Source organism: Lissotriton helveticus, chromosome 5_1 (genome assembly GCF_964261635.1).
Source record: "Lissotriton helveticus chromosome 5_1, aLisHel1.1, whole genome shotgun sequence".
Classification (NCBI taxonomy): Eukaryota; Metazoa; Chordata; class Amphibia; order Caudata; family Salamandridae; genus Lissotriton; species Lissotriton helveticus.
In genome coordinates, this window is record NC_136065.1 from 793,198,377 (window position 1) to 793,223,700 (window position 25,324).

The 25,324-nt window shown below is 46.0% G+C and overlaps 1 protein-coding gene across 2 annotated transcripts in view; it reads left to right on the forward strand.

Moving 5' to 3' along the window:
• The window catches only part of TBATA (thymus, brain and testes associated), a 211,979-nt gene extending 187,299 nt beyond the window's left edge, over window positions 1-24,680 (forward strand). For both annotated transcript variants that reach the window (XM_078643256.1, XM_078643257.1), the window contains exon 10: window positions 24,361-24,680. In XM_078643256.1, the coding sequence (XP_078499382.1) occupies window positions 24,361-24,443 (83 nt within the window). In that variant the 3' untranslated portion in view covers window positions 24,444-24,680. The remainder of the gene's footprint in view (window positions 1-24,360) is intronic.
• Window positions 24,681-25,324: the final 644 nt, after the last annotated feature.

The window sequence follows — 25,324 nt, forward strand, 5'->3', positions numbered from 1 at the left end:
GCTAAAATTAGTGTTCTTACACTTCTTTAAATTTTGTCACCCCTTATTCACAGAGTCCCACATTGTATTGTCCTGACGAGACCCATTATACTTCCTGGGTCGAAACGCCGTCGACGCCCTCAGAAAACGAACCCTATGCACAGTGCCTATGAATCTTGATAGCTACTGTCACAAACTATTGTGTTGATCATCAACTGTGGTCGTTTTCTTGTACTATTAATTCTTTTAGAAACCGTATATGTCACTTCTGTTTGTAATGGTTTTGTATAATTGTTGTACCTCCTTGGTTCTCCTTATACACTTTGGGTCACTTTGCACTTAATTGTGTAACACTAAGAAATGTTATTGATTGTTGAAAAAATATGAAAAATCAAACAAAGAAATATAAAATTGAATGATGATATGTAGTCTTCTGTGTAGAGTCGTTTCTCTGTCGGATACCCTCCTTCAACCCTTTAATTGTTATTAATTAACATATACTACTGAGACCTTCAGTCTTACATTTATTGTGCCACTGGAACCGTTGTTTCTGATATAAAGCACTGACCCTGGTTCCTCTGTGGGTAGGGTTCCCTTGTCCCTTTTGTGACTTTGTGTTTTCTCAAGGCTTCAGAGGTGATGGTTAAGAGTGGGCTTGAATACAGGAAGGGATGTGTTAGAAATGGGATTTCAGGTTGGCTAGAGCTTGCGCCTAGCCAGTCAGAAACCACCACTCTAGTCAGGGCAAGGGAGTTACACGCCGAAGATAACCCCTGTTCACCCCCTTGGTAGCTTGGCACGAGCAGTCAGGCTTATCCCAGAGGCAATGTGTAAAGCGTTTGCACAACGCGCACACAGCAACAACAGACAAGGCACACCACAAAAGAAACTCCACACAAGGTTATATATAAAAATAGCCTTTGTATTATCCCAAACACATTAGAATCATAATCCAAACTGTCAAGGATCCTCCAAACTACAGTCCGCATTCTCAGGCTGACCAGAAGTCACTGGCGAGGCTCTCCTTCCCCTACCTCTTCTTCTGGGGTCCCGCACTCTCCTCCTATGAGAGGCAACCTCAGAACACAACTCACCCACCAGTTCAGGACCTCTCTCCAGCAACTGGTCTACCAACCTGGGATCTAAACCCTCAGGTTGCACAGGGGTCAGGGGCGAGGACTCCCTCCTCCTGCACCCTCCCAACTGGAGTGGTACCCCTAGAAGCTATATCAGGCAGGACACTGCGTACAGTTGTCCTTCCCTCCAGGTCAGGCATACCCTGATCCAGGCCTCCCAACCCAGGGACGGAACCTTGTAGTTGTACAATTGCCCGGCGAACCAGGACTTCCTGGGGAGCACAAATGCCCCCCCGAGGGTAACACATAACTCATGCGTTCCTGTGACAGTCTGTCTGTCACAGATCTCCCAACCCCTGACCATATGACAGTGCGTGAAGATCCCCAGGACAGAAGTGGTGTCACCATGGTCTTTCATTGGTGACAGCCCTTCTGGCTGGCCCCTGACCCACTGGTTCTCCCACATGGGGACTCTTTCCCCCTCTCACCCCTCAATCTGGACTTCAGCACCCTTCACTTAGGAGTAGCACTCCCAGCTCACCTGACACAGGGAGCTCCCTACCTGGTGTTCCCTTAAGGAACCATCCAGCCCTGGAGACTGAGGTTGGGGCACTTCGGGACACAGCCCAGTCCCACTCCTTCTCCTACGAGACAGGATGTGAGGCCCCACAACCTCCTCACTATAAGGGGACCTAGCTGGGCTCCTCTGAACACCTCTCACCACTCTGGGTTGGACCCTCTTAGGGTCACTCCCCAATGCCTCTTCAGAACCTCTGGCAACCACCCAGAGGTGTGCTTCACATGCAAGCTCCCTGGGATCAGAGAACTCACACTCAACAGGTGTTGGCGCAACCCCGGAAAACAATTACTGAACATGTGCTCCCTGACAACCAGATTGAGCAGCCCTTCAAAGTCATTTGCAGTGCTAACCATCACCCAATCGTCCAGTGTATCACAACATTCAGCCACAAACTCCCCCCAAGACTGATGAGACAGTTTCTTACAGCTCCTGAATCTCAACCTGTGCCCCTCTTCCTGGGAACGAGGTACCATAAACTGGGAATGGGACTTCCTGCACTGGACTTTATATTGCTGCCACCACTGGACCCCACCCTTACTGGTGAATCCAGACAACTAAAACTGTACTCAGGGGATAATCTACCCTTCAGAGCTAGTTTTGCCCTGGTGAAGTCCCTCTCAGCCTCCGCCTTCCTCTTCTGCGCTAGGACCCTCTCAGTCTTTTGCATTTTGTCCTCCACAACCAGCTGCGCTATTTCCTTGGCATGCTCTAACCTGAGCTTCTCTAAAGCCAGTTGAGGCTCCCTTTCTTCCCTCCTATCTACCCACTGCTTCGGGACAGGGAAAGGGATGGGGCACTGCCCCCAGCACTGGACCCAGCAAGGGACTCCCTATCAATGGGGTCCTCACTCTCTACTGGCGTCCCTGCCCTGTCATTTTCTTCCTCCTCTTCAGACTTCTCAGGGCCACCGCTACATAGGAGTATGGACTGTGAACCCTCACTCTCAGAGTCCTCCCCAGAACAGCCACCCTCCTGGATCTCTGTGGGTGCCTTTTCAGGGAACTGTTGAGCATAGTATAGGGCTCTAAGATAGTCTTTTTCCCACCTGTCCTTTTGCCACATGATCAGGAGTTTCTGAAGTTGCAGCGGAGTGGTTGCCCAACTCGCTGGCATCTTCTTCCTGCAGAACCCCTTTAACTCCTCCATATTGTAGTTCAACAGATTATGTATGTTAAAAGCAGAATTCCTTTTGGCAAGGTACACAACCCACTGTGCAACACAAGAGACTTAGGCGTCTGAGCTGAAGAAGGAATACACAATTCAAAAATGACATTTTTAAGTAGAAAAAATATAACTCAGAGAAGAAAAAATAATACCCAAACACGTGATTATCTAAATGCAGAGTTTGTAGTGCAACCAGTTTTCGCTGTGGTACTGCACAAACACAAGTCCTATCCTCACTGCTGACAACCAATGTTAGAAATGGGATTTCTGGTTGGCTAGGGTGTGCCTCTCTAATAAAAGAGAGGGACCCAACAACCAAAGGGATAGGGTACCAAAAAAGACAAGTGTCAGAACAGGAGTTCCCCTTTGGGTAAAATTCTATACCACATATACTCACATTCACAACATTAAATCAAAAAAGGTAAACAGAGAGGAAATGTAAAAGTGACTTCATAAATAATTACATAGTTTATTCAAGCAAAATGTTAAAAACAAACAATACCCTAATCTTAATACATGATTAATCAAAGATAGTGATACACATAAAAATATGCATTTGTACACAATAAAAACACAATAAAAAACACAGATGGGAAACAAAGATAAGGAATAGATGGTTCCTATTACAATGAGGAAAATACAATAGTCTAAAAGTAGTCAGGCTCTAACACATGTCACTTTTTGTGGTCAGAGTTGTTGCTTTACAAACTTAGCGTATTTTCTCTCAAATATGCATCGACGTGTTTCGGTGGGCTGATGATTTAAAGGGCCAACACCTTCTTCAGGATAAAAATATTTGAATCCCACATGAACATGTAATATCTGCAATACAAGAGCAATAAAAACGCATAAAATACATAGCTAGAACAACATATGACTAAAAAAGATTTTTTTCATTTCATACTTTTACATATCCTCTGTGCTACAAACTATGTTCAAAAGAAATGTTAACGGACCACATACACAGCTCACATTCTTGCATCAATATTGGTGAAAAAATGTGGTTTATAAACCTAGCAATAGCTGCCATACAGTACAGCATAACACTCCAATAGGGTAAATATATAGTATAGGCAGACACAAATTATATACTAAAAAAGGGATACTAAGGCTGTCTCACATGGGCTCTTTTAGTCGCTCCCATTCCTCTTTTGAATTCAGACCATTCCAAACAGTGTTGAGGTAGGATATATACCATTGTTCACGCATTTTCCACTTTGATTGCATATTCCCTCCTCTTTTTCCAATTCTCACTTTCTCGAGGATAAACCACATAAAGTCATTCTAAATGTGGCCTATCTCCAGAAAATGCGTCACCAATGGTGCTGTTATCTTCTTGGTTTTTATGGCAGATCTGTGTTCCTGAAATCTGATCCGTGCTTCCCTGCCTGTCTCCCCCACGTAGCCAAGACCACACGGGCATAGTAGGAAATACACAATGTTTTTACTTCTACAGTTGCTGATGGTATTAGATTTTAGCACTAGGCCATTATGCGTTATTTCAGTGGTTTGTAAGCCCTGAGGACAGATATTGCAAGTATATGCCGGATCATATTAGGACACTATTTTGCTGTCATTTTCCCCACATACAGATAATTATATAGTGGCACTGCAGTGAATATTCGGATACTTGGAGGCTGGTTTAGACCCCATATAAGGTAAAAATTATATGTATATTTCCTTCGGATATAATAGGTAATAGGGAACGACACCCTGAATTTATAAATCACCACAAATTGTTCCACCATTTAGTTCAGATAATTATGAGATAACAATAATACATTCCTAATAACAAGTTCCAATATCCACAGCTAGTCCTGACCTCTTAAATGACAGAAATTGATGTGAGGCGGCTTTAGGCTTGGGGCATATGTTCCCAGGATAATGACTGTTCAACTCCATAGCATTAATAACATGTAACCTAATGCTATCGTTATACTGATAATGCTTTGGCAGTAAATGGCGGTCCATTTACCCTATTGGTTTGGCAGGCGGTGCAGAGAGCACCGCCCGCCACAATGCTAAAAATGCAGGATGTGCCCGCCACTGTGGCGGGCACATCCTAATACCCCCCACGGGACCCCCGCCCTTATGGCGGTCAGTCCCGAATTCCAACAGGATGGCCAACGTCATCCTAATGAGCCCCTTAGTTTGTAAAGCAACAACTCTGACCACAAAAAGTGACATATGTGTTAGAGCCTGATTACTGTTAGGCTAGTGTATTTCCTCATTGTAATAGGAACCATCTATTCCTTATCTTTGTTTCCCATCTGTGTTTTTTATTGTGTTTTTATTGTGTACAAGTGCATATTTTTATGTGTATCACTATCTTTGATTAATCATGTATTAAGATTAGGGTATTGTTTGTTTTTAACATTTTGCTTGAATATACTGTGTAATTTTTTATGAAGTCACTCTCTGTTTACCTTTTTTGATTTAATGCTGTGAATGCGAGTATATGTGGTATAGAATTTTACCCAAAGGGGAACTCCTGTTCTGACACTTGGCTAGGGCTTGCGCCTAAGCCAGGGAGAAACCACCACTCTAGTCAGGGCAAGGGGTTACACGCCGAAGATAACCCCTGCTCACCCCCTTGGTAGCTTGGCACGAGCAGTCAGGCTTATCCCCGAGGCAATGTATAAGGCATTTGCGCAACGCACTCACAGCAACAACACACTAGTCACACCACAAAAGAAACTCCACAAAAGGTTATATATAAAAATAGCCTTTGTATTTTCCAAAACACATTAGAATCGTTATGTTATGTTATGTTATGTTACTATTTTTTTTATATAGCGCGCAGCGACTCAAAAAGAGTATCCTGGCGCTTTCACAGCGAAACCTACAGAAAGTAACACAACACGACAATAAAACAGCAAGGAATAAAATAAACCAAAAGGGGACCTATAAAGTAAACAACCACGTCTTGAGACCCTTCCTGAAGGCCAACAGACTAGTAGCGCCACGAAGTGACAGCGGCAAGGCGTTCCACAACTGGGGGGCGCGCAGACCAAAGGAGCGGCCTCCGATACGAGCTTTTTGGACGCGCGGCACAACAGCCAGAAACTGTGATTCAGATCTGAGCGCCCGGGCCGGGTGATAAAAGGACAGTCTCCTTTGGAGATACTTCGCCCCTCCAGAGTGTAAGGCCTTGAAGGTCAAAGTCAGCGTCTTAAAAATAATGCGGTTGCGAATAGGCAGCCAATGCAGGTCCTGCAAGAGGGCCGACACCCTAGCTCGCCTATTTAAGCCAAAGATGGCTCTCGCCGCCGCATTCTGCGTCACCTGAAGGCGCTGTAACAGGTACTCCGGCAGGCCCAGGTAGAGGACGTTGGCATAGTCCAGCCTGGACCCAATCAGAGCCTGTACAGTCAGCTTCCGATGCTCTTCCGATAACAAGGGAAGGAACTTTCTAAGAGTCTTCAGAAGACCAAAGCAGGAGCCCGTCACTCCCAAGATCTGGGCTCTCATTGACAAACCCTTGTCCATTTTTACCCCAAGATTTTTGGCAACTAAAGAAGGGGAAGAGGGCGGAAACATATCAATGGGCCACCAGCCATGCCAGTCAGGGTCAGACGCACACCCAAAGAAGAGCACCTCCGATTTCTCTGGATTGCACTTGAGGCCACTCGAATGAAACCATCCGAAAACAGCCCCAAGGCAATCCCGGATGCTCTCCCCGTTAAAATCTCCTCCCCTCTCACAGGAGAAGAGGAGCTGAGTGTCGTCTGCATAGGACACGATCCGGGCCCCGAAAGACTCCGCCAGAGCCGCCAAAGGGGTCATAAAGATGTTAAAAAGGGTCGGGCTCAAAATAGAGCCCTGAGGGACCCCGACACCCAATGGCGGCATCACAGCAGAATCCGGCGGGGTCCAGACCGTTTGTCGGCGGTCGGCTAGGAATGACACAAACCAGCTGAGCACCGTCCCCCTGAGGCCTATCTCGTAAAGTCTCGAGAGCAGGCGATCATGGGGGACGGTGTCAAACGCCGCCGACAAGTCCAACATGACCAGCATGGCCCTACCTCCAGAATCCAAAACTCCTTTGATATCTTCCGCCACCTCCAGAAGTGCAGTCTCAGTACTGAGATTGGGGCGGAAGCCTGATTGGGAGGGATGCAAAAGCTCATGCCCTTCCAGAAATTTGGAGAGCACCGCTTGGATGTGCTTCTCCACAATTTTCATCAGGGCAGGCAGGAGAGAAATTGGTCTGTAACTGACCAATGCCTCCGGATCCAAGCCAGGCTTTTTCAACAAAGGGATCACCATGGCCTGTTTCCAGGCAGATGGGACCAAGCCTTGGCTCAATGATAGATTGAGTAATGGGTTGACCAGTGGATTTAGGACTTCCGCACAATACACAATACACAATATACACTGTGCCAACTGGCACTAGGTAATATTTACAGGGGATTATATACACATGACAGGGCCAATTGGACTACTGTCAGAACCATCACAAAGCACATATAGTAAATGTAGAACACAAACAGTAACTTCTGGCAAAATGCTGTACTCAGGATTCTCTCCTACAACATAAATCACATTATGTAATCAGCATCATAAGCCTCAACACATTACGCAATGATCCTCACAAGCATAAACACATTATGCGCAGATCAGGGTTCATAAATCACATTTGGCATATACATCACATAACTCACATTAGGGCCATGCTCCCTACCAACCTACAACTTAACCCCCAGGCCAACTAGCCTTCTCTAGGGGCTCAAATGCCCTATGTCCAAAATGTCAGGGCTTGGCTGCCAATGCAGCAACATCAAAGGGCGTTCAATGCTCTGGGGCAGGGCAGGAGTGTATCTCACTCCTTTCTCATCAAAGGAAACAAAATGCCACCAAACAAATCATAGAACTGGCACCCACTGTACCTCCTGAGTCCCTACTGGGACATGGCAAAACAAATGTGCCCAACGTTGTTGTTGTCCACTACGGCGTCACAACTGAGAAAATAACTGTAGGCACTGGCACTCACTGTGCCCTCTGGACCCCCACTGGAGGCCCTACAAAACAAATGTGCCCCACATTGGAGCGGCCCGCTCTCCTGCGGGACTACTCAGGCACCGACAATGTGCCTCGACCGGCACCAACAAGGTGCAACACCGAGCCTCCACTCACCGGGCTCTCTAGGGGACTCTGTGGCATCTCCTGGTCATGGTCGTGGCAGTCTGCCTCCCCTTATGTCAGGTGGGTCATGCAGCAAGAGGAGCCCGCGAGGCTCCCACTTCACTTGCCTTCACCCGGTCCCTCTCCTGGGACACGGGACTTTGGAGGGGAGCCCGCGAAGGCTCCGGATGGCTTTCTGCGGTGGGTGGGACTTCGTCTCCCTGCTCCTCCGGATGGCTCCTGAGCCCCACCCACAGTAAGGCGGACTCTGCCTGGCTTACGGGTCTGGCCAGTGGCTTTTCTTCATCGGCCGCAATGCAGGGTGGGCACCCACCATCAAACAAGCATAAAAGCAGGGTGGGCTCCTGCTGGAGAGCACATATACGCGGGTGGGCACCCGCTCATTAGAGATGCAGAAACGCGGGGTGGGCACCAGCTGTTAAAATAGGCATAATGCGGGGTGGGATCCAGCTCAAGCACACCATGCGGGGTGGGCACCCGCTATTAAAATAGCAGAAGAACAGGGCGGGCACCCACTTCTAAAGCAGCACAAGGGGGAGTCCCACATGCCGGGATTCCCTTAAAGCCTTTCGCTGCAGACGCCAGCTCCTTTTGTCCTGGCCACAAACAGATAACGCTCTCCAGAACAAAAGCAATGCGCTCACAAGGTGTTGGAGTCTAAAGTCCAGGGCAAAGTTTTAGGGGCACAGCTAGGACCAGGTTGGCCAGCACACAGGGCCCTCTAGCAGGGAGGCAGTCCCTCATGGCGGTTCCTCCTGGGGCCCAGCAGCAGCAAGCCCCCAAACACAGGAACAGCACAACAACTCATGGGGTCAAAGCCCCCATATTTATATTACATCTGGGCTTTGTCTGCCCTGGCACAGGGCTTGGGGGAAACAGCCAAAACTGGTTCAGGGGGGAGTTGGAGCACTTTGTTTACAAGGCTCAACGTCCCTTTTGTCAGGTGGGGGCCCGTTATCAGACACACCACAGGGAAGCGGAGCCAGCATTGTACAGGCTAGGCACAGAAATATTCAGGGACCATGGACTTCTCCTCCCACTACTCCAAATGCAGATGTCCCATTCAGCCTAGTGCTGACTCACCCTGCCCCTCCCGGAGCCACACACACCTAACTAGCCTCTGTCACTCAAAAGCCAGACATGCAATTCACATCAGGCAGGCAGACACATAGCACACAGAAATGCCAACTTCTAAAAGTGGAATTTCTAAAATAGTTACACTAAATCTGCGCACACTATTGCACAGCATTTATTATTACCATTCCAAATATACTAAACTTGATCACGCTGCTCCTCTCATATCAGGAATTACCACTGAAACACTTATCAGGGAATCCCCAATGCATTCTAATGGGAGGGCAGCCTCACAGTAGTGAGGAACCAAAATGGCTATTTGTTACTACCAGGACATGTCACACACTTAAGGTACATGTCCTACCTTTTACCTATAATGCACCCTGCCCGAGACCATTGAGTTTAAAAAATGCTTTGTGATATGTGATTTTAAAGGGAGGGTTGTGCATTGAGGGAGATACAAGAGTTCAACGTGAAACAGCAGAATGCAGAAATGGGAGCCATCTTTTGATAAATACTCAAAACATTTTGATTTGAGGTGGTAAATGAATAAAGACAAAGAACAGATGCCCTGTGTTTAAAGGGCAAACAGGTGGTATGAGAAGCCAAAGGTAGACATGATGTCAATGAAGGTGACAGTACAGAGGAACAAGAGAAAAGTGTCAAGGCAGAGCCTTGGCAAATACCCACCAGAAAAGGTTGACTGGTGGGTGTGAGCAGGACTAGGAGAAAAAGTGGTCGGAGTCTGTGGCAGGGCCGGGCCAGGGAACCAAAAGCATCCCTGGCAGCAATGCTCAAACCAGCCCCACTCCCTTATATGCCTCTCTCTCACCCTCTTTCGATCCCTCCATCATCGCTCTCTCGTCTTGTCCCTCTCTGATCTCTTACTCTCTCGCTATTCCTCTCACTTCCCCCACCCACCCTTACTTTCTTTCGAATCACACTGCAACTGCTCACTTAACCTAAGGGCAGCTGCGTAAAGGCAGCAACTAAGCCCTTGGACTTCCGAAACCAGCCTCCAGTGGCTCCAGCCCACCGGGATAAATAACTATTGGAATAAAAGGCCCTTCCAGCCTAGGTCTGTAGGGAGAGTTAAAGGATTAAACTGGTTGGTAAAGAGTCAGAATATCGAGTTGGACATTTCGACTTGCACTAATATCGAGTGCAGAATATCGAGATACAGAAATATTGACTTCAGGAATATCCTGGTCAAGAATATCGGGTTTAAGGTAAGAAATATCGTTTTCAAACATATCAAAGTCATTAATACCGTTTGCAAAAATATAATTGATAAAAATATCATTTTTTTAGTTAGTGTTATGTATTTTAGTATGTATTTTAAATGTATGTGCTCTATTGTTTTGCCTAACTGTTGCATTTGTTTTTTAATATATGTGTTACATTTTTGAAAGTTATTAATTTTATTTTAATTACATTTTGCGTTTTAGTTCCGTAGAGCGTTTTGGGTTTATAGGGGAATAGGGTGGGAAGTAATTTAATTATAATACATTGAATATTAATTTTACTTCTTAGTATTTATTTAATTTTGTTAATTTCGGTTTTATAGTGTTAATTGTGGTAATTAATTTGTTAGTAATTAATTAATAATTGGCTGGTTATTTTGATTGATTAATTAATTGGTAAATATGTTAATTGTGTCATTTTTTGGGAGCGGGTTGTCGGTTTATAGTAATTTAATTATAGTTAAATTGTTAATATGCTTTATTAAATAATATTTATTTATTATGTTATATTGTTAATTGTGCCAATAATGTATTATTAAATATTTAGTAATTGGTTGTTAATTATCAATAATTAGTTGGTAATTATGTTAATTGTGTTATTTATTTAGGAGTGGGTTGTGGGTTGGTAGGGGAGTAGGATGGGAAGTAATTTAATTTAAATACATTTATTAATATTTTTTATTTAAGATTTATTTTATTTTATAGTGTTGATTTTGTGAATTAATGTATTAATACTTATTGATATTTTGCTTGTTAATTGTTAATAAATAATGAATTGTTAATTATGTTAATTGTGTCACATTTTAAGAAATTGGTGGTGGCATTTATAAGGGAACATGGTGGGAGGTAATGTATTTATAATTAATTAATTGTTTGTTAATTAATGCTAATTAATTAATATTTAAGTATGGACGTTGTGTCATTATTTTGATGTGTGAGTTGTGGGATTTTTAGTGGTAAATGGTGGGAAGTAAAAAATTACATTAATTAATGATTTGTTGTTTATTGATATTAATTTATTAATGTAAAATTAGTTATGGAAATTATGTAAATATTTTTAGGTGTGTGTGTTTGTGTATTGGGGTAGAGGGTGAAAAGTAATGTGGTTTAAATAAATTGATCATTACTTGATCATTAATATTCATGTATTGATCGATAAATATTTTTGGTAATTGTTTATTTGTATTTTGTTTGGGGATTTAGGTTCTATAGCTGTAACCTTTGGTTAGTACATACATTTATACCTTTTTAAATGTGTTTTTTAATTATTAATATTTGTTTAATTGATAATTGTGGTAATTATAGAGGTATACTTTTTTTATAATGTAGATGTGTGTTGTAAATTGAGTGGTGTTATAGGGTAAGACAAAATATTACATTTATGAAATAATTATTTTTTGATTAAAATTAATTTCTATTACAACATATTTATTTGTTAAATTAAAAAAAGTAATCTTTTAATGTAAAGTTTGAGTTTTTTCTACATTATATGTTTCTATGTTTTGTAAATTTTATATTTTTATGTATGTTTTGTTTTTGGGTTTTTTATTATATTTTGTATTGTAGTTGATATTTTGTATGTTTTTAAATTTGAATTTTCTTTAGAGGGAATACTAAATTGATTAGCTCCACAAACCAACACTTTCTCTACTGCAGCATTTGCGGGAGTGGGAATAGTAATTTATACCCCTTCACTATCCAACACTTTCCCTACTGTTGCACTCGCTGGAGTGGGAATAGGATTTTTTTACCCCTAAGCTCTCCAACACTTTCCCTACTGTTGCACTTACTGGAGTGGGAATAGTATTTTTTTCACCTCCGCTATCTAACACTTTCCCTACTGTTACACTCATTGGAGTGGGAATAGTAAATTATTCCCCTCTGCTATCCAACACTTTCCCTACTGTTGCGCTCACTGGAGTGGGAATAGTAAATTATTCTCCTCCGTTGTCCAACACTTTCCCTACTGTTGCACTCGCTGGAGTGGGAATAGTAATTTTTTCCCCTACGCTATCCACCACTTTCCCTACTGTTGCACTCAATGTGGTGTAAATTGTAGATTTAAAAATATTTAATATTTTAATATTTTATTTTATAATATAATTTTTTGAAATAAGTTTATGTTACAGATGTATGTGTATATATATATATATATACATATATATTTTCATAACTTTTAATATATGTTTTACATTTTAAAATTAATTAAAAGTATGATTTATTAATTATATTAAAGTAAATATATATTACACTTTATATATGTATGTTTAATTTATTTTTAAATTACATTACTTAGAATTATTAAAATTAACAAACAGATCTAATTTTCTTTTTAAGTTAAATGTACTATTTAACTTATTCTACATTTTTTTTACATATATAAAACACGATATTTTGTACTTCGATATTTTTAACTACAATATTTTTTTCTATATATTTTTGTACTTACTTATAATGAAGATAGGAGGTTGATATTTTTGACAACGTTATTTATGTCCCGATATTTGTGTAAATCGATATTCTGGTACTGGATATTCTGTCAGTGGTCCAAACTGATTATTCCAGTGAGGCAAGAGCAACTTGACGAGATTGCGCCTATGCCAAATGCTGCTCTGACTCAAGGGGGATGAGATGAGAATGGAAGAGCAGAGAAGAGGTGATTCTAATATTCCACGGTCAGGATGTAAGGCACCTGTGTGAGGGTGTTGTTAGTGGCATCTTTATAGTTGGCAATTTAACAGTTAATTTAAGACCAGGTAGATAGCGAGTCAACTGAATACCAAGCACTCAATTTTTTAAAGGAAGGGCAATTGTTGGGGCAAAGGATGTGATTAGCCATCATGTCGTGCAGACAATATTTACATTTTCAAGGAGTGATATCACTACTGTGAATGTTTTAACATTATTTTCTCCACCATGAGAGAATGGTTGAAGGCAAACTCTCATTAATCTTTGCTGGCAACAAAATAGATATCCTGCCATCGAGTAATATCAACAATGCTACACCTGTATTTTAGCCAAAGAAGACCCCAAGTGAGTCACAGACATTGCTATTGTGCTCAGCTGTAGTTCTTTTTCTGATCTCGTTGAAACAAAAACTCTAATTAATGGGTGGAAAGGACCACCTTGCAGTAGCAGGGTGGTAGCTCATCTAGACCTCTGCATCCTACCAAGGAAGTGGGTGGAGTGATTAGATCTCTGACATATAGTCCATTAAGTCACCAGGTTATATACCACTGATCTAGCTTCGGCTGCCACATTGCCACCTTGCATGGTGGAGTTACCATGAAAATAGTATATGTACCTTTTCATTAGCACTACCATCTTCTTTTGAATTTAAAATTATAAGGTATATTCAATTTTTTCTCTGTAAATAGCAACTATTAGTCATAGCACAATAAATTCAAACACGCTGATTGATAATTTAAATGTATCCCTGGTGAATTTCCGAAGAATTTTAACAATCTTCAACTCAAAGATTCAGAAGACAGCAGTTAGAAAGTGTCCCAAATAAAGCAGGTTATGCACATTTCCATGAATATAACTGTGACATCACCAATGGTAAAACTGAAGTAAACAACTTCTCGACCTTTACCTGTGAAAGGAAACATCCACATGTTTTGGAAAGATACTAAAAGCATGCTTATTTTATTTAGCCTTTTACCTCTTCATATGATCCTTGTGTTAACATGTATGCATTTCTGTCTTTGCTAATACCGAAAAATTATTTTCGGGTTTAAAAAACAGGACTAAGGGGCCTATTGGGATGGTGGTCGGACTTTTTCCAGCCGCCACCGTAGCGGAGATTGGGTCTGACCGCAATGCGTTCGGCGGTCCCGCCCATGGTATTATGATGTGACCGCGGCATGCATGGCGGTGATTGGGTCTGACCGCCTTGCTTCCAGTGGTCCCACTCGTTGAATTATGATGGGCCCACCACCGCAGCAGTCACGTTCTGCAGCGTTAACATTGTGGCGGGTGGTGCTGGCATCAGCACCGCTGCGTTGCAAAAAACAAGCCTTTTGTGCATTTCACTGCACTACATGGCAGGCACTGCACTGTGCCTGCCACTTGGTGCAGTGAAAAGATGGTACCCCCCCCAGTGCACCCCCAACCCCCCAACACAAGGGGAGCCTGCAAAAGGCCCGCAAACACAATTCCCGCCAGCCTTTCCATAGCGGAGAAACCGCCGCTGAAAAGCTGGTTTCCGCATGCACCCTAATCACGACGGCGGAAAAACTAGGCACCGGCACTATTTTAGCGGTCCAGCGGGCGGATTGCTACCGGCGGAAAAGCGACAGACGGATTTTCACACCGCCGCGTTCACCACCACCATCATAATCTGACAGGGGGTTTTCAAGGTTACGATCGCTGTGAGGGAGCCACCGCCGGCCCGGCGATCCGCCCGCCATCGTAATAGGCCCCTATGCATATCATTTATGTCTATGTTCCCACTTTCATTTTAAGCTATCAGAACTAATGAGTTCTTGCAATAAAGAGCCTTAGACAATTCAGTCCTGTAGTAAAGTAATAACAGTGATTTGTAGAAATAAATCCATGTTAGTGAAATGTCCAAAGATTTTCTTAATAGGCCCCTGGAGGCCCAGTCTGCTGCTACAGCTGCCAGTGCTGCTCCTCTCATTTCATTCCTTTCCCTGATGAAGCCGCTATATGAGCCTTTTTCCAACATATATTGATTCTTTCCTGCTCAAATAGGTATGTGCATCACTTTAAAAACAGAAATGCATACATATGCATATACAGCTTTAGTTTCAAATAAGCAGATTCCAGAGAATGCAGAGATGGATTGATTCCGAGTTTTTCGTTGTCTGATTTTCCTGTGCTTTCTGACTTGACGCCTTCTGTCACCCTTTCGCCACCACCCCTTTTCAGTAGTTAGAAATGCCATGCTTGAAATAACAAGCATTTGCAATGCAATAGGTCTCGCATTTGCAAGAGTTGAAGCAACAGGTATTGTAAATGAGAATGCCTTTTATTTGTTTTGATAATTAAATGGCATTGTCATTTACAATGCCGAAAGATCAAACTCTTGTAAATGCGAGACCTATTTAATTTCAAAAAAGCAGCCGCCATTGTCCCAGGCTGCTTGGGAAGTAAAAGTACGCATGGTGTGCTGAATGCTGCAGGAAAGCATGTTGTGCCTGCAGTAACATGGTCAGCGACTGGCTGCCGCCCCCCCCCCCCATCCGACACCCAACACCCAGAAACATGAACATGAGGCCTGGTTATCTTTGGAAGGCGGGGGCTAGTCCCCCGGCCGTATTTATTAAGATATGAAATTTAAAAATATTTTAATTGCATGGTCAACAATTTTTATACAAAAATCAGCAGGACATTAGATACAATATCGTCAACAAGTTTGAGAGGCTAACCTTAACAAAACTCTAATACATGTTGTTTCCTAACCGAATCTAACATCCTCATCTTGATTTCTGTACATTTCTGGCCATATGGCAAGGTCGCTAACCGGTGTCAGGTCCTACAAGCTGCGCCTCACCTAGAGATGTGCGCATGCGCAGCTGCGCCCGGTAATTACCCGGTCTACGCCGTGAACTCCATTTAACCACTAAAGGAGGGCCCTTACTCTGCGCCATCCGGTGACGTCATGAGTATGCGCGCGCGGGGTGGCTACCAGCCTAAGGAAAGCGTGACTACTCCAACCTGCGCCCCTTTGAAGCATCAATTACCTTGCCCCTGGAGTTCTAGGAGTGGCCAATGGCCCCTCCCCCTGGGCGGGAACCTCCATAGGATGATGCCCGCCCCCTCAGACCTTAAAAATAGGTGCTCACCGGTCATGACCTTACCGCATGCCCCATACCTAATAAATACGACGACCTATGGGAAAAAATACTAAAGGACAACTACACTGGCTAAATCATAACACGCATCAACGTATAGCTACCAAGGGAGAAAAAGGCCTAAACACAATTGGCATCAAAACATATTTCAGCACATTTCACTAAAAGAGGGAAAAAATTCCTAAACAAAGTATCATCAGCAAAACATACAATCCATATAAAGTTCAATTACGCATCGAAAACATGGTAACAATATCCTAGCAAAATTACACCTAAACCACACTAGTAAAGCATCAACTTTTTTGTTCCAGGGATGGTGGGTGGGAAAACAAAGAAGCCCCGAGCGCGGGGCACAACACGCTGTGGGGGAGCGTCCAGGGACAAGGGGGTCTCCCGGGCGCTCCCCGCCTCTTTATTCCCAAGGGGCCGGGCGGGGTGGTGACGCCCCCCGCCCAACTCCTCCAGCAGCACGCCCCCCCTGACCCGGACATCCTACCCTGGTATCCGGGTCAGGGAGGCCGTTGGCCAATCGGTGGCGGGTCGCGCCCCTGGGGGCCCGCCCCACCACCGAGAGGCACTAAGGGGGAGGCGGTCGCCATGCGGGCGGGGGGGCCAAGGGCCCCCCCCTTTTCACATGGTCAGCGACTGGCTGCCGCCCCCCCCATCCGATACCCAACACCCAGAAACATGAACATGAGGCCTGGTTATCTTTGGAAGGCGGGGGCTAGTCCCCCGGCCGTATTTATTAAGATATGAAATTAAAAAATATTTTAATTGCATGGTCAACAATTTTTATACAAAAATCAGCAGGACATTAGATACAATATCGTCAACAAGTTTGAGAGGCTAACCTTAACAAAACTCTAATACATGTTGTTTCCTAACCGAATCTAACATCCTCATCTTGATTTCTGCACATTTCTGGCCATATGGCAAGGTCGCTAACCGGTGTCAGGTCCTACAAGCTGCGCCTCACCTAGAGATGTGCGCATGCGCAGCCGCGCCCGGTAATTACCCGGTCTACGCCGTGAACTCCATTTAACCACTAAAGGAGGGCCCTTACTCTGCGCCATCCGGTGACGTCATGAGTATGCGCGCGCGGGGTGGCTACCAGCCTAAGGAAAGCGTGACTACTCCAACCCGCGCCCCTTTGAAGCATCAATTACCTTGCCCCTGGAGTTCTAGGAGTGGCCAATGGCCCCTCCCCCTGGGCGGGAACCTCCATAGGATGATGCCCGCCCCCTCAGACCTTAAAAATAGGTGCTCACCGGTCATGACCTTACCGCCACAGGCCAGCATTGTTAACCGACGATCTGGCCTCCCCCCCATCTAGACCCAATTCATGAGCGCGCTTGTTTGGCAAATCCCTCCAACCAGGCCCAGAGATTGTTAGACCACAAGACATTCCCCGCCTCATTCAAGTGAACTCCATCCCCCAGGTAGTACTGTTCGCCCCAGATACACCCATGTGGAATCGTCTGCAACAGGGGGGCTCGAAACAGCTTGTCCAACTGTGTGTTGATCCTCTTTACCGAGTGATTCAACGCCCTGACCGAATCCCCCCCTCGCCACTGCCATCGAGGTATGAGTTGCGACCATACTACCATGCAACCCGGGTAGGTCCTGGCCATCCACCCCGCCGTTGAGATAATCTCTTCCATCAGAATGCATCTCCCCAGTTTGGCCAAATCATTCTCCCCCAGGTGAAGTATCACCACTGACGCGGGGACGTGCCGTCGCGCTAATAGCCCCTGGAAGAAGTCCCTAAACTGGTTGAGACATAAACCCCCTCTCCCGAAGAACGAGATGTCAAACCCCTGTTGCGCAGCCCTTTTCTTACGGTCTCCTGAAAGAAAAACACATTCGGCCCGTCTCACATAGGAGTGACCCACAATCCAAACCATTTTCCTGTTTTGATCCCGATGGTTGTTCCGCGATGATGTAGGTCGTTGCTGCCCGACGGCAAGTTCCTCCCCTGCGTAACAGGTCTGAGAAACTGCAAGAAAACGGAAACAAACCAGGCGTGAGTACCATTTTGTCACAACATGTCAATCCGCACATATCGTTTGTAACATTCTGAGGACCATCTCCCAATTTTCTTCACCTTCTCCACTGGGAGGCCCCTTGCCACTGCCTCAGTTGCTGCCCCAATTCTAAAGGAGTGAGTGCCAAATTCTTTGGGATCAAGACCTGCTTGTCTGATAGTCAGCCCCAATACTCTCCTGAACTGGTACCTAGTCAGGGGCGTACCGTCGGCGTGACACAACAGTGCACCTCCCACCGCGCCCCCCCCCCGCCGCCCATGGAACACTTCCACATGCCCCACTGGGCAGCAAGGATTGGCGAGGGCCCGGTGGAGCACTATGGTGTGACCCCGTGACTCCTGGTCAGTCTTTGATTTCTGAATGGTCACCCACATGGTGTCCTCCTTGATCCTTACACAAGCCCCTTGTAGGCCGCCCTGTAGATCAGTCTTGGACCCTGCCACCAACTCGCCAATTCTCAGTGCCCCATAGAATGCCAAGGAAAATGCAGCTTTGAAAAGAAGTACCTCCCACTCCGAGCTACAGACACTGTCCAGTGCGACCAGTAAAGCCGTCAGCCGTGCTAGCCCGATGGGTCTTCTCTTATCTGCTTGGTGACCTTGTAAACGGCGCCAACCCCTCAAGGCCTTGCGCACCATAAAGGTGTTAGTAGGATCTCGCATGCCCCTGGTTTGAGCAAAGAAGGAGACTGCCGCCCTATGCCTGTTCGCAGCTGCTACTGAACGTCCTTCTCTATGCATCCATTCTAAATAGGCTGCAAAGCCGTTCTCCTGCGCCCATAGCACCTCCCAATGCTGACCCAAGAAAGCACAATAAGACAAAAACGCCCCTTCGTAAGCCGTCTTGGTCCTGGGGGCTAAGCTAGCAACCACGAGGTCCTGTAATCTGGGGCACCAATCTGCCAAAGTACCGCTGGGAAGTGCGCTGGCGAGGGGTCTGCTGTAGGAAGATGTTCCCTGAAAACCTGCATTTTAAAGCGAGAGAGGGAGTCAGCTGCATGATTGAGAATGCCAGGGACATGCTTGGCCTTGAAAACTACATTCCATTTTAGGCACTGCAACACAATCTCTTTTATCAGGCGCAGTATAAAAGGACATTGTGCCCCTTGTTGGCATATACATTCCACTACTGTCATGTTGTCTGACCAAAACACCACTGATTGATTACATAGGTGTTTGGGCCAGACCTTCAATGCCACCCATATTGGGAACAGTTCCAGGAAGCCAATGTTAGCGGTCAGACCCCATGTTCTCCATACTTCCGGCCAACGCTGGGCGACCCACCTGTTCCCCAGGATGGCGCCAAAGCCCACACTACCAGCAGCGTCTGTCCATAGACCCAACTCTGCTGATGTTGCGGGAGGACCGGGCCACACTACCCTGCCATTGAAATCCTCCAGGAATGCCATCCATATAAGCATATCCTGGCGAATCTCAGACGACAGCCTAGTGTGGTGATGTTTCTCCCGTAGTCCTTTCATTGCTTGGGCAATGGAGCGTGAGAAAGGGCGTGCCATAGGGATGACCCGTAGCGCGAAGTTCAGTTGCCCTACCACTTCCTGTAATTGTTGCAAGGTAACCTTGTCTTTGCGTAAGCATAGACGTAGCGCTGTTCTGAATTTGTCCACTTTGTCCCTGGGCAATCTGAAACATCCCTCCCCTGAATCAATCTCAATGCCAAGAAATTCCAAGCAGGTGGCCGGGCCAACAGTCTTCCCTGGCGCAAGCGGGACCCCAAAAGCCCGCATGAGCACGCAAAATTCCTGCAATGCCCAAGCACACTCCCGAGAGCCCGCCGTACCCAAGAAAAGAAAATCATCTAAATAATGCATGACTTGCTGATGGCCCGTCGCTTGTCTCATAACCCATTCCAGGATAGAGCTAAACATCTCAAAGTATGCATATGATATAGAACAGCCCATGGGCATGCATTTATCCATGTAGAACTTGTCCCCAAACGTAAAACCTAAGAGATGATGATCAGCCGGGTGAACTGGGAGGAGACGGAAAGCTGATTCAATGTCTGACTTCGCCATCATCGCCCCCGGCCCCATGGCTTGCAACAAGTTAACCGCCTGGTCGAAAGAGGCGTACTTAACGCTACAAATACCCTCCTCAATGGCATCATTCAATGATGCGCCTCTAGGTGCTGACAGGTTGTGGATCAATCTGAAATGACCATTCTCTTTTTTGGGAACTACTCCTAGTGGTGAACACACAAAATTGGGGTCAGGCACCTCGGTGAAAGGGCCAGCTATCCTGCCTAGAGATAATTCTTTTTCAATTTTTGCTGCCACCACCGCTGGGTTGTGTTTCACCGATAATTGGTTCTTGCAGTGTGCGCTGCCTGTGTATCCCCCCGCCGGGATCCTAAAGCCTTGGGAGAAACCTTCCTGGAGTAAGGTGGCCGTTGTGTGGTCCGGGTATCTATTTAACCATGGGATCATTGCTAACACATCTACCGGCGTGGGGGTACCTAACTGGTTTGTGTTACACTGGCTTTCCCCTTACCCTCTGACCCGTGTTCCCGTGCTTGGACCTGCAGGATGTTTCTGGGTGTGAGGGGTGACCACAGGACGAACATGCATGTCTAAACTTACAGGTGCCCGGGGCCCTTGTGCAGGTGCGCCTATTAAAGTCCCAGCACACCCCTTTTTTCTCTGACCCGCCGGCCCTAAACTTCCCGGGTACCTCACTCGCTTGGGGGGACCGAAAGGGCTGTTGGGGTCTCGCAGAGAACACCCTGACCGCACTGGTGGACTGAGGGGGGGGTGAGTTATCTGAGAACTGCTTATGCCATGACATTGAGTCAACCGTATCCCATGCCAATGATGGATTAAATTCTAATGCTTTCCTGAAATTTATATCGTACCCTTTCCACGCATCCCCAGAGTACTGTTCACTCCATCCCACAATCCTGCTCTGGTAGCATGCCAATTGCGCCTGGACATTAGGAGGTCGTTCGGCCTTGATAGCCGTGAATACTGCGAAAGCCCTGATCCAGTTGAGCAGCGTTTCCTCCACCCTAAATCTAGAACACTGTGCCCTCCATTCACTTGGATGCATCCACTCTTTCAGTGTCTTTGCATGCTCCATTTCCCTATTATCCAGTAACAATGAAAAAATATACACATATTTATCTGCCCAAATCATCTCCTTCACAGTCTGTGACACATGTTGTGCTAAATTCTCACTCCTGGAAGGTATAGAACCATCCCCCAAGAGAGGCAGAGCCACCTCCTTACCATTTGCGGGCACCTGGGCCGGCTGCCCACTAGCTCCATTCGGCTGGGCAAGACTGGAACCTGCAAGGGAAGAAGATGAGGGCACTGCAACACTGTCGGCCACTGCTGCCGATTTAATCTTTTCCACGAACCTTGCCGCCTCTGCCGCATGATCTGCAGAAGTCTGAAAAGCCCCCCCCTTCTGTAGCCACGGCATCAAGGCCGTTATCTGAGACACCAATTCAGGGGGCATTGAATCTAGGTTACATGCTGGGACAGCAGGTGCCACTGGGGTTATGCCCAGTGGTACTGGCGTAGTAGGCAAGGCGGGTGCCGGTTGCGGCAAGCCTGTAACCGGGATCGGGGCCACAGGTGAGGGGGCAGGCCCTGCAGCTCGGGGCCCCGGCGGTATGGCAGGAGCCGGCGCCGCGGGAGCTGGAATTACCGGCGTTGGTGTAATAGGGGGTGGGACGACCGCTAAAGGTGTGATAGGTACCGGGCCTACCGGCCCAGGGGCAGGTGCAGCATACCTGGGTTTCTTGGGCTTGGACTTCTTAGGCGGGGTAACAAAATCCCCCCTTGGCAATGGTGCCGCCCTCTGGCGAATAGGCCTACCCGATGGGCCAGGGGCATCATCAAACCTCTCATTAATCCGTGCCTCCAATTCATCAACCTTCCCCAGCCGTTTATTAATTTCGCCCATTTCCCGCATCATGGCCCGCATCATAACCTCCATCTTGGACCCACCTTTACCACCTCGCAATCCTGGCATGTTAAAAACCCAAAAAACAGCTGCCTACTCTCCTAGTGTCACAACTGGCCAAACTTGTGTACCTTTACCAGATGGAGGATCTTTCAGCACCATGCAACGGCAACCGCAACACCACCGGCTTGTCCGGTTATGTAAGGGGTGAGTAAACCTAGTGTAGACCCACCCGGCGGCTACCAGGAGCAATGAAATGCTAGCCCCCCGCTCTCCTCTTACCGATAAGTCCTGCGTGCACCCCGCCGGTGTTGGATCAGCCACAACGCCTTACGTCCCCTTCTGTGAGCGAATTGCACCAATAATGTCGTTAAATGCCTGGAATAGAGGATTGTATCAATACCGTGGGATATAAACAGGAGTAGATTTAGTAACACCAAGATTGAATTTAGTGGAGGCTTGAACCCCCCCTGTTAACCTTTTTTTGTGATGTGCAAAAACACCAAATTCGTTGGGTCATCAAATTGCAAAGTAACACTCACTTAACCAGGAACAGTTATGATACGATAAATAACCCCTTCTTTGTAATGTCGATTCACTGATTCCCACAATTGCCCACTTTCATTGAGGGTCTCCCATCCAGGTCCTGTCCTGGTCGACCCTGCTTCACTTCCTCCCCCTGTAAACTGCACCAAACTCGATTGTGACCCTTAGCGCGGAGAAAACAAAGCGCTAATGGGGTGTCTTCTAACAACAGACGGTAATCCTTCCCGTGCCGCTGTGAAGGCGGGAAATCCCTCGTACCGCCCAAACAAAGCGCCGTTCTCTTCTAAACTAAAATACCGGCTGGCTCCCAGGTCCCCGATGCGGCGCCCACACCCGCAAAATACCTCTTCAAGCGCCGGTCTCTTCTAAACTGAAATACCGGCTGGCTCCGAGGTCCCCGATGCGGCGCCCACCCCCGCAAAATACCTCTTCGCGGATCGACTAAAATTTCTCTCCGACCCGCTCCCTAGCCGCTCCGATTCACGATTCTCCGATTCACGGTGACCGTTAGCTCCAGTGCGGTGAATGGACTCCGCTCGCGATGCTGCCAAGAAGCGCGTGTAACTCGGCGGCCCTGGATCGTGAAACCTGAAAAAACAAAAGCGAGAAAATTTTAAAAAACAAAGAAGCCCTGAGCGCGGGGCACAACACGCTGTGGGGGAGCGTCCAGGGACAAGGGGGTCTCCTGGGCGCTCCCCGCCTCTTTATTCCCAAGGGGCCGGGCGGGGTGGCGACGCCCCCCGCCCAACCCCTCCAGCAGCACGCCCCCCCTGACCCGGACATCCTACCCTGGTATCCGGGTCAGGGAGGCCGTCGGCCAATCGGTGGCGGGTCGCGCCCCTGAGGGCCCGCCCCACCACCGAGAGGCACTAAGGGGGAGGCGGTCGCCGCGCCGCCATGCGGGCGGGGGGGCCAAGGGCGCCCCCCTTTTCAGAGAAACTCGTTAAAGAAAATAGTGCTTACTGACTAAATAAGACATACCATGCAACAAGAGATGTAAAAGAGCTAGTCCTCATGGGAGGTTCCAAATGAAGACAAGGCGGTGCTACGGAGGGACTATCAAGCCCATTGACGAATCAGAAGCCAGCATTTACGAAGGACAATGACACAAGCCAATGACAAATATGTGTAGAGAGTGGGCTGGGCTTCAAGTCTATACTCAAATACAGCATGCCTCACAGAGCAGCGCATGCACTGCCCATGCTCGACCTAAAAAATGTGTACGTCCCTCACAGAAGTGCTGTTGCTGCAGCAGCATTTCTTTTATGTAAAACTTTAAATTGTTGGGACAATGCATATTCAATGAATTCATGAATTTAAGAACATCAGTTAAGTCTCAGTGTTATAAAATAAGTCTCAGTGCAATAAGATGAGTCTCTGTGCGAAGCGTCGACAAATATCTGCTCACATTTAGGACTGGACTCTCACAAACTGCTTGTTGTTGTATAACAGGTAGTCCTTTCTCTTTGTTTAGTGGCCCATTACAGGAACTGCAGCATAGGTATTACGGCACCTTACGGTTATGAATTGTACTTCTGGGATATGGAAATAACTAAGCCAATGTGTTCTCCCCTGAAAATGGGAATGTGAGGATTATTGTTCTGGGCTAAATTTCTGCATGTTATCATGGATTCGTGGGCTGTTTTGTACTCAGTCGTTTCATCTGCTTTGAGCAGTTGAAGTGCTTATGTAGAAACTCACGAGCCACAGTATTAGGTTTGTCCCTGTTTTCTATCGCTTTGACTTTCCTTTTGTTTTTCAGAGCGTATTGGCACAGCAGAGGTCCTGCAGATCGATTCATCGAACAGTGAGAAAGAAAAGCTGCCTACTGCGGCTAGTAATTGATTCTGTTGGCTATTAAATGACTCTCAGCAGTTCTGGGAATCTTAACTTTATACTCTCGCATGATGAAAGCAGAAGTGTACACAGCGTCCCACAACGTACCATGCAGTAATAAAAGGCAATTCAATGCTTGGTTTCTGTCAAAGTTGAATTGCATGCAACGTCATTAACTACCCATTATATTTAAAAATAAAATGGTCTGCTTTATCTGTTAAATGGTTAATAAAAAATAAATTGTTTAACTTCGTTTTGATTTCTTAACTTCAGTTTCTTGTTACCTTTTATGGTTTCCTGCTTCGTCCTGTACTATTTTTTTGTATTTTGTATATATTTCGCTATCTCTACACTAATACGTTTTACAGCTGTTTTATATTATGTGTACATAGCCGTTACCAGTATATAATTAAGCACTTACAACTGTTAAGTCATGGTCATTTCCCTTCTCAAACCCGTGCCATGCTTTTCTTCTTGAACCCAGCACATAGCAAAGGAATGTAGTCTGGAAGAGAAGAGGGTTAGACTGCTCATTCTTAGAGACAGGTAAACCTCTCTGGCAATGTGCTGTTGATTGATAAATAGAATCTTTTTACATGGATGTCATTTAGGGGTCGCAGCTGTGACCCGTGGCGGGCCCATTGTGACCTCTAGCAATGCCTTTGAGACCCCTGGCCTCGGAGGTAGAAAATGCAGTGCAAACAACAAAGGGCCAGCTGGAAAGCCACACTTTTATTTTCTGTCAATTTTTTATTACACTAATAGGGAATAAATAATATATATTATTCACTAATATTGTAATAAAAATGGAGTACAATAAGATTAAATATGCCCTTCCATGGCAGCTGAGGTAAGTAAACAATGCTTTTAACTGTATTTTGTATGCCTGC